The 10419-nt window shown below is 39.1% G+C and overlaps 1 protein-coding gene across 2 annotated transcripts in view; it reads left to right on the top strand.

Moving 5' to 3' along the window:
• The first annotated feature begins 622 nt into the window (after positions 1-622).
• The window catches only part of LOC306830317 (cilia- and flagella-associated protein 337-like), a 28697-nt gene continuing 18900 nt past the window's right edge, over positions 623-10419 (top strand). Inside the window, exons 1-9 of one of the 2 annotated variants that reach the window (XM_079353713.1) lie at positions 623-885; positions 1126-1207; positions 2317-2412; positions 2568-2876; positions 6053-6226; positions 6572-6655; positions 6852-6944; positions 7128-7299; positions 10119-10286. In XM_079353713.1, the coding sequence (XP_079209839.1) occupies positions 2332-2412; positions 2568-2876; positions 6053-6226; positions 6572-6655; positions 6852-6944; positions 7128-7299; positions 10119-10286 (1081 nt within the window). In that variant the 5' untranslated portion in view covers positions 623-885; positions 1126-1207; positions 2317-2331. The remainder of the gene's footprint in view (positions 886-1125; positions 1208-2316; positions 2413-2567; positions 2877-6052; positions 6227-6571; positions 6656-6851; positions 6945-7127; positions 7300-10118; positions 10287-10419) is intronic. The other variant, XM_079353714.1, reaches the window with a different exon arrangement.

Raw genomic sequence — 10419 nt, 5'->3', positions numbered from 1 at the left:
ATCCTGTCACCGTTGACGACTACAGTAATCAGCTAATTCAACTTATTCCAGGATATTAAGTCACATGCAGGGGTTTTGGTCAGTTGTCTCAATATAACAAATCCCAAGAGACTTTTCTCCTCTTTTGTCGTGTGTGTGTTTGTTTGTTTGTGTGTACAGCTTAAGTGACCCACTGAAAGTCTCCTCTCAAAGGTATTTATACGGCACTATAAAGTTCTGGTGGTGTGTGTTTGTGTTTTTTGTTTTTTTTCTCCGTAATCAAGTTTCTATTTATATTCAGTGCTCTTTTTGAGTGGCAGTATTATACCACTGCTCTTGTGTTATTGCCTGTGTTGCCATAGCTTTGGTTGTGTGTTTTGTATTTTTGTAGGGCGGTAATTGTACTTTACACGGGTTACTTTCTCTCCAGTGCCTCATGTATGAATAGAAAAAAACACACACACACACATTGTGTTGCATACTGACATGGACCCACAAACAACTCTTTTTGACTACTTGGTTGCCGGGAAACTTGGCCTGAGTCTTAGAGAGTGAGGGATAATAAAAGAAAAGAATTGTGTGTGTGGCCTCTGTCTTTGCTACAGGGGGCAGTTACAGCAGTTAACTCTCTCCGGGTGTGTGCTGCAGCCAGGGCTGAAGGCGTTGATTGCTTCTCAGAAATCAGCACCTTAGACAAACCTCTCGATACATAGCTCCTTGTATCATCTAAATCAAATTCAAGACTGGACCCTGCAGAGCCACAAAAAGACCAAGCTCAAGGCTGAGGATTTGTTTGAAATGTTCTACATTTGAAGAATGATCTTTCAACACCTCCAAACATGGGGAGTCTGGGGCAGTTCACTCAGGACAGCTATATGGACTGACAGGATGAAATAGTTTGTCTTGGTAAGTTTTGTTATTGAATGAGAAAATGTGAGTAGATCTACTACACAAGCTCGTTCATTAAAACAACTTGACTTCAGTGTGTATGCTCCCTGGCAGCATTTGAAGGTTTCAACTAACTTGAGAGTGATGATGCCTCAGCCTAGAGCCTATCATTATGTCCTTTCAGCCTGGTGCTGCGATGGCTTTTTGGACAGTTTGACTGCAGTCGATAATACTCTGTGCAACTTTTATAAACCGCAGATAGAAATCCAGAAGTGAATGACTTCAGAGTTGACTGGACCTGAAGTGGCCATCTAAGAATTAAAAATAAAAATAAATCCAGGTAAGTGGGTGTGTTTCAGAAATAACAGCACTAAAACATGCTTTTTTGCAAATCATAATTGTTTGAAGCTGGCCCCTAAATGGTAAAAGCACCAACATATCAACAGCAAGGGCATCTGCCTAACATGTGGGTTTGTCATTGTGCTTTTTTTATGGAGCTTTGTAATCTCATAAAGACTGACTCCAGCTGCCTGACGCACAACTTGTCAGGATGTGGTTGATTTAAAGTCATTACACTGATAAACAAAACACGATTGAACTGTCCCCAAGGGGACACCATTCTTTTCCTTCATTGCTGTAACATAAACATATCTGTTGCTGTCGATTTCCTTGTTGTTAAAGATGTAAATAAAGAGGTTGATGAACTATCATCACCAATCAACGTCAAACCTCAGTTAATCTTCATCATAAAAGGATTAAAGGCTCGGGCAAATGACAGACTTCTTGCTTTTGTTAACAGTCTTTCATCTTAATTCCAGTGTATTTTGATGGTACTACCAATGGATTTGTGATAGTAAAAATGTTCTTTTAGGGGAAGAATTGGACGTTGTCCATGCCCTTAGTATGTTACAAAATGTCAAAAATAAACTTTCAAAAATAGCTTTTAATCACCACACAGACTTATTTAACAAATCCCTCTGCTATTCATGCTGTCCATGTGGCTGACGCCAGTGTCTTATTTCACATTACCTGATACACAGATACTTGGCATGTTTTGGCAACCTGCCGTCTCCTGGAATCATTTCTGAGCCTTAAAATGTGGCCGTCTATTCACCCACCTTTGAAAGCTGCTGCGCTGGGGGGGAAATATCTGTATGAAATGAAAAGAACTTTAGACACCATTCACACTGACGTGTGTGGATGGAATGAAAATAGCCAACAAAGGAAGTCCACTGCTGCTGTAACTGTGCTTTATGATTATGGTGACATGACAACCTGCGGTGAACCTGATATTCAAGGTTACTAAGGGATTACTGAAGCCGTAAACATCTAGTCCGTCCTATAACACCTTTGAATGTGGAAAAAATGTATTATTTGACTCTGCATGAAGTCACATACACATGCCTCACCTCACTGACCTTGTCTGGTATTTTGGTGATTGATTGACAGGTCTGAGCTGTAACCATGGGGACAAGGATGGAGGTGGCACAGCTTGAGAGCAGAATGAACACTGAGGACTATAGAAAGCTACAGGGCCTTTTCCTGGTTTGTGTTTTTTTTTTGTAACTTCAAAAGTTTCATAAAACATATTTAAATGACATGAGAAACACTTGAAGAAGAACATAATCCTTTTAATATAGCTCAGTTTATAAGATAAGAAATGACTAAATGACTCATTTCCCCTGTTGGTCTTGATGCAGGACTCCTCTGGTTTGCCTCGCTCGCTCTCCAGGGCTGAATTCATCCAGCATGCTTGGTCATCAGTTGGCCGTGGCTCTAAAGAGGATTATGGCCTCCTGTTTGACAGCGTGGTCATCACTCAGGAGCACCACTGCCTCTTTCTGGATATTGATACTGTGAAGGAAGAGGGACGTGTCGACTGGGTTGGCCTGTGCTCTTTCCTGCACCTGGAACTTTCTGACAAAGTAAAGAACAGCAGGACAAGCAGTGTGCCCTGCTGGACGCCACCACGCACTTTGGCCTGTCCACATCGAGACCCTATTCAAAAGGTAAAAACTTCAGAAAAAAAGCGAGTTAGTACAGAAGATTCAAAATGGGTTTTCCATTTCAAACTTAAGATCTTGCAGAATTTTAACTAAAACATTCTGACACTGACAGACTGTCTAGAGAACCCAGACTCTGCTGACTTGCTGGAATTACACATTATTAAACATTGTGTGAGGGAAAGTTCCACAGTATTAGGGTCTTGCTCATCAAAATGGCCCACCTCAGTTGAGATAAATGGCTCTCGACTCCTTTAAGTTTAACATCTATCAATTAAAATGGAAATGAAGCGGCTGGTGTAAAGTGCCTACCACTGTGGATAAAGTGATGGCTCACCACTTCAAATCTTTCAATCCTGTGAATGTCAAAATGTCATGTAAGTTGTTTTGGAAATGGCCTGAAGGTTCTGACCTATGATGTGATTTTAGAGTCTTGCTTGATGCCACATTCACTTTACAATTAAACTTTGTCTCAAGAGAAAGGTTTTGGTTTTTTCCTGGGTTTTTTTTTTTTTCCTGGGGGGGGGGGAGGTAACTTAATGTCCGGAAAAGGGAAACAGGAACAGATCAGTTTCTGTAGAAAACATAAAGCCTGCTCGAGCTATGCAAAAGGCAGACAAAGTTAGCAGTTAGATGGTAAAAACAAAAAGAAAGAAAGAAAAAAAAAAGGTCATATTCAAAGAGTTTTTTTGGGTCGTTGGATCTGGGTGGATTAATACGAGGGGCTTCTTTCAATTTTTGTAGATTGGGCTTTGGTGATAATTTTCAAATGTACTGGTAAGTAAGAGTGGACGATTACTCGATGGGTGGGTTGGGTCATTGTCAGGTTTGACAAGTGGCTGTACTCATGTAGGTAGTTATTTTAAAAGTATTTTTTTTTTATTTTCAAGGTTGCTCTGTAAAAAAAAAAATGGTGAGAGTATGTGCTTGAAATTAGTCTTAAACTCTGCTGGGAATCTGTCTGGTTCTGGTGATTTATTGTTGGGCATTTTAATTTAAAGCTTGATGTAGTTCTTTGGACAGATTGATCTGTCTATGTGCTCAGTTTGAAAGGATGGGTAAGTCCAAGTTGTTGAAGAAGGAATGAAAGTCTTGGTTTATCTTGTGCTGATCCTGGATAATCTAGAGAGCCCCATTAGAGTTCACTATTGTTGTTGTAAATTAGCAAAATATTTATATATTATTGTTATTATATTTATATTGAATGTTGCCATATTTAAGTTGCTGAATAAGAAATTGAATCTTATTTTTTATTATGGCGAGTTGAAGTTGTGCTTTAACATTTCTTAGTTCCTCTCTTATCAGTTTGGGAGTAGTTTTATCCTCTCTTTTAAATTGCTTTCAAGTTGTTTTTTTATTGTATGATGCCAATAATATGATTGTTCCTCTGATTACTGTTTTACCCGTATCCCAAAGTAGTGATGGAGATGTTTCTGTGAAGTCATGCTTTGATTTTAAAGTTGTTAAAGCTAGGGTCTTCAAGTAAGGATGTGTTGAAAGGCCATTTGGTGGATGGTCTCATAACTGATTACATGTTTAAAGTGAAAGTGACTGGAGCGTGATGGTTTATGTTAATTGGATTGATTGTGTTTTGGGGGATGTAAGGGTGCTAGCTAGTTACTGATCAGGAAAATGTCTATTTGGGAAGAAGACTGATGAGGAGGGTAAAATGAGAACGTTCTCTTGCAGATGGATGCGTTTCAGCAGATAGCCAGTTTTTCGTGCTACCAGTAGATTGTAGGCTATCTGTTCTGGATCTAAAAAACAGTAAATAAAATCTCCAGCAATTATAATATTAGTTAATTCATTTAGTAATAAAAAGAAAGCATGAAAGAAGTTTGAGTCATCATTACTGGGTCCAGAGATATTAGCGAACGAGAATTTGCTATTTATAGAGGCATCAACAATTATAAATCTACCCTCTGTGTCTGTAATAATTCTGTTATGAATTAAGGGTTTGTTTTTTTATGTATTAATCTATAACCCCCTGGTATTGTATGTGAAAGAGAACATTTGATTAAACTGTTTTGGTTGGAAGTTATTAAATTATGGGTTTGGTAGATGTGTTTCCTGAGAAAAGCGCATACTGTATATCAGCCTTTTGTTTGGATTGATACATCTTGATAAATTTGTGGATACATCTTTTCACATTGTCAACAATGTGAGAGTAATTCTTTTAGGTTTGTGAAGCTATAATACATACATGTAAGAGATCTCATTACAGCAGCAGAGTTATATTTCATCCAGTGCCAACTGTCTGTTGTTGATGAGAGGTTTTGCTTAACATAGATGTTTGACATTTGAGTCAAGGAGATGAGTTCTTCATGCCTTATACAGAGTCAAGTATTTGTAGGCGTTCTTTCTAGCAGAATAGAAGGAACACTATGAAGAAGAATACTTTGGCCAGTGACTGCAGAGTCCTGGTCCAGCATGCCAGTAACTGCAAGCAAATGTCCATTCCAAGGGAGTTCATACATTTTTTAAATTGAGATACAGCAGGTAACAGGATGCTGAAAATGTCAGGGCTCCATGTGAGCTGTGTCTGTGTTACAGAAAAAAACCCTCACACTCCAAGTCACTCAAACGCAGCATATAAACTCAATTTATCAATACAACAATATAGGAAAACATTTGACACATCCGCTCAGAGATCTTACAAAGGCTGCAGTTGACTCTGGAAAATGGAACTGGTATGTAAATATTCTACATAAGTACATCAATATATTAAAACTGTCTGTCATTAAAGATATTCAGTGCCTTTTCCCCCTGGAGTACTCTTTTTTGTAGCTAAGCCAATAAAATGGCACCATTCATTAATCCTTTGTGTTTTATTGGTTGAAGAAAAAAAAATGTCTCACCCATACAGCACTTGTACTTATGTGGATCCAACAAGAGAGAGATTTAGGAACGAAGTCATGTTTAATTTTGTTAAGCAAGTGTAAATTTACGACTTAGATCAGCAAGAATGCAGAGGAAGTACTTTATATTGAAACCTCCTAAATTGTAGCCTCCATTCCGCTAATTATCTTCCCATTAAAATGTTGAAAACTGCATCACATAGAGCTTTAAAGCTGTCAATTGAACAAAGTGTGAACTACGAAGACAGTCTTTTTTTTTTTTTCTTTTAACTTTGCTCAATGCTTGTTTTCTAGAGGTTAAACGTCGTCCTCTGGTCTCTCTAGGTGTTGCACCTGCAGAGTTCAGGTCAGTATCTGACCGTGAGTAAAGGAGGCATCGTGGGGCTGCGGGATGGAGCGGACATGTCCCTTCTGCACACACATCGACTGCAAAACAGCACAGTGGCACCCAAAGACCTCTGGGTCACTGACATGGTGATTCTGCACAACCTCGACAAGGTGACTTTTAGTTTATAACAACATCAATATTTGAGCGCAGTTATAGTGCACAATGGTAAACAGGCTTTTTACTCATTAAATTCAATGCTAATCACTGATTACTGTCATTGCAGACTTGCGGCTGTTGCAATATTTTCCGAAAATAAATCATAATGTTTTCAGGGTAATTAGTCAATTAATTGCGTGACGATAAGCCCATTAATTTCTTTTGATTAATAAAGCAATAAAGCAATTCTTAAACCGACTGACGCTGCGATGAGGGATTGCATAATTCTTTCGAGTGTGAGTTGAATTCTCTTTGTATGTCTCACAAACTCAATTTTGTTTTTCTCTTTTTTTTTTCAGATAGCCGTCTCATTCACAAGTAAGGAGGTGTGTTTTTACGACATGGTGTCAGGACAAGACTTCAACTGCAAATATAAACTCCAGGTAACAAACAACTACACGTTTGTCCTCTTAAAAAATTATAACTTACATATCCAGTATATAGTATATATAACATATCATAATGTGTGAAATGTGTTGTTAATGGTTTTTTCTTTCATTATCGGGAGCAGCCCTATGGTATATAGTTAATATGAAAGTATTACAGGACATGGTATAAATACGTGCACTGTATCTCCAGGGTTTGAAGTTCACTCCCTGGTGTCTTGACTATTGGACGGATCCTTTACAGCCAGACCAGGCTGTCCTCACTATCGGAGATATTGGAGGACAGGTAACACTGGGAAGAGAATTGAATAATTTAAGAAGCGAAGAGAATCTGGAGGGAGGCAGGAAATTCTCAGGCGTCCTCATTGGTCTGCATTACCTCATCCCGATCATCAGTGCTTTTCTTCATAACTGTGTGTGTGTGTGTGTGTGTGTGTGTGTGTGTGTGTGTGTGTACGTTTTATCCCAGGTGAGTGGTATATACTTCACCACAGCTCAGATCTCTCTGTTTGAGAGACTTGGTCTGAAGACAGACTGTGATTCAGCTAACATCGTCCAGTGGGACGAGCTGGTCAAAGGAGCGCATCACACCTGTTACACTGTGACACACAAAGCACACACGCCTGCCTGGGTTAGGAAAGGTAAGACATACACACACAAAAGTTACATTTTCTGTGTATATACTGTACATTCAATCTTCTATCGAGACCACACTCATAGTCCCTCTTTAATGAGCAGGTATGTCAGGGTTGTAGCTTTGTGGTGCTTCTCTTTTATATTGTAAACGAAGGGGTCAGCATAGCCTCATCGAAGAACTATTTCAACAAAATAGAAAAGAGAGTTACAAATGAACTTCTAGGAATTTCATGCTGGCTAATGGGACACCATGTTTGTATTTTTTATTATTTGGACACAATGAAAATGAAAGTGAGGGTACAAAGTCGGTGGCTCAGATAAAGAAACGCCAGAAAACAAAGCACACACTGGAGTTGTCAGGGATACCTGATGCACGCTTTCACCTTGACAGCCGGGATGAGAGCCTCTCTCTGTGACTGCTTGGTTGCTCTCTTTTTCATTTTAATAACAGCTTATGCAACACCATGGAAATGCTTGGGTGTGTCTCCTCTGCTGATGAATACACACACTGACACACATGCACTGAGTCCTGAGTCATCCACTTTATACTCTTGCATAGCCAGACCTTTGACTATTGGCATAAAGTCACAGGCTCAGGGTCTAGCCCTCTGAGACTCCCCACTTGAGCTCAGTCTGGGTAACAAAGAGGTCGCTTAGTTGTATCTCGATTGCATCATTGGCACGGAGTCTCTCTGAAGACTCATTGGGCTGTTTGATAATGATTCAGCGGAGGCAGCACTCTGAGACTAGCTTGGCTGAGAGGGGAGATTCTGATAAGGAGAAAAACAGGACTAAAGTACTAAATAAGCACAACAAATGGGGAAACAAAGGGAATACAAAATATGGGGGAAAGAAAGGAGACAATGCCAGAATGGTGAAAAAGGAAAGTTAATTGAAATTTTACAGGCTGTGTGTGCACGTGAAAACACAAGAGAGATTATGCTGCATGTGTGTGTGTGTGTGTGTGTATGTGTGTGTGAGTGTTTGGTGTTTGTGGACTTGAGAGAGGAAAAGAGGAAAGTGTCTAACTGCATATATGTGTGTTGTCATTCCTCTGGGGTGCTGGTGCTGTTCTTTTGAAGTTTCCCACCCTGCAGTATGAGTGGGCTGTGTACCATTAGACATGGCTGGTTATCCAGACCTCCAAACCTTCAGGCTCACGGGGCCACCAGAGAGGAAGAGAAGAGCAGGGGTAATGAGGATAGACGGAGAAAAGCATAAATATATCCATTTCATATTGTGATCAACAAAACGAGGAGGACAGTCACATAATTGCAGCATGGAGGTAAATTATCTCAAAAAAATATGCAGAAAAAAAAAAGAGGAAGATTTCTAGGTACTCCTGTTTTGGGTCTGTAAATTCTTTACACACAACATTAAGTCATAGATGCTACATGTCTGTGTGTGCATCACAAATAGTTTGATGTGATTATGATTTGTGTGTGCCGGTGAGAGAGAAAAGGCCTCATTAATCAACGATGAGTCATGCAATGCTGTCTGGAAATCCACTGATCTTTTAATTCACAGGATGGAGAAACGATGTGGTGTATGAAACGCAATCAGACATAATTATTTGCCCCAGCTATGCCGCCGATCTTTGACCTGCGACTGTCACATGCCATCTCATATCCCACACTTATTTGTGCAGTGTATGAAAGCTAAGCAGCCGCTAATAGAGACTTGTGGCATCCAATTTAGCTGTTCTCAATCAATGCATTAATTGAGATAGATGGTGATGCAACATCCATTACATTTTCTGTAATACCAGTGAGCAAATCCAACCAGCCTAATTCTATGCTGTGCTGAGCGGCTGTGGATTGGTTGGTTTACTTTACAGCAGCATTGCGGTTCATGCTCATAAAGATTAGCTATTTCAGAAAGTGGACATCCTTCAAAGTTCTGGTTTGTGAAAGCTCCTTGGCTTAACGAGAAAAAAAATCTTAATTTCAAGAAATTTCAAGAAATGAAAGTGTGTGTCATCATCAAAATGTCTCCCAACATTTTTTTTTTCACTAAATACAATTTATTCCCCCTGCATGTAGCTTTTGCAGCTAAACTGCTCCAAACTAGGAAACAGTATTAACTTATGTCTGCTTTCTCATTTTTCGTTGTTTGAATGCATTTGTACAAGAACAGTTCGATCAATCTGTGTGGATAAATATTAAGATGAATGAATATTTTATATTATACTCATATTAGGACTTTTCTTGCTCACACAAAGGGCAAAGTTTTCTACGCACATTGGGGCCTATTGCGGTTAGCATTACTTAATTAATTAACACAGCAGAGGAACATTGTTATTTCATTGTTAACTGTCCTTTTTTAAATAGCTATTAGCCTTGTGGGTGACTCCATTAAACCGAACTGTTAGGCTATAGTAATGTTGTGCTGGGTATATCTATGCCAGTCCCTGCACAAAGTCAGGATGCTATAAGAAAGAATGAAGGCATTCTGAAAGCAAAAGAAACTACGCTTTAAAAGCTGATCAGAGCCAAGCACAGGAGGTGAATGTTCACTTGAAGACTAATGCTACTGATTATATATATTATTTTATGACATATGTGGAGGGCTCATTCACTTAGTCTTTTAGGGTCGCAGCCATTTCTGTGGGCGGGCCTGGTCACAAGAAAAAAAGACAAACAAAAAAAAAGAAAAGTACCAAAAGTTACTTAATTGCCTGATTCTCCTGTATTTTCCCTCCATTATCTAATTGACCTTCATCATGGGTCGGCTTGTTCCTTCCCAGTAACAAACTCTTTTCTAAATGTAATGAAGCTAATAACAGTATCTACTTTTACTTTATGACTCTTTTCTTTCATTACAGTTTATTACCTTGGCTGCGTTGAAGCCTTTGTGTCGTGCAGCACCAGACCAAAGAGCAGCATGGTGATCGGCTGGAGGGAAAAGGAAAGCAGGAGTCTACGAGTCACTTCTTTCTTTACTAAGAGAGGTGTGTCGGACATGGACCATCACCATAGACTCAATCTAATAGGTAGGAACCAATATGTAGTTACATTAAAAAAAAAAAAAGTTTTTAATTTAAGTTTTGTTTCTGTACATGCAGTATGTTTGACTTTTAAGTATATATTTTTTGTCTTTTTGCAGCACATTTGTTTGTTTATTTC

This window comes from Symphodus melops, assembly GCF_947650265.1.
Source record: "Symphodus melops genome assembly, chromosome: 10".
Lineage (NCBI taxonomy): Eukaryota > Metazoa > Chordata > Actinopteri > Labriformes > Labridae > Symphodus > Symphodus melops.
Note: the sequence above shows the minus strand (reverse complement) of the source record. Positions and strands in the feature narration are given on the sequence as shown.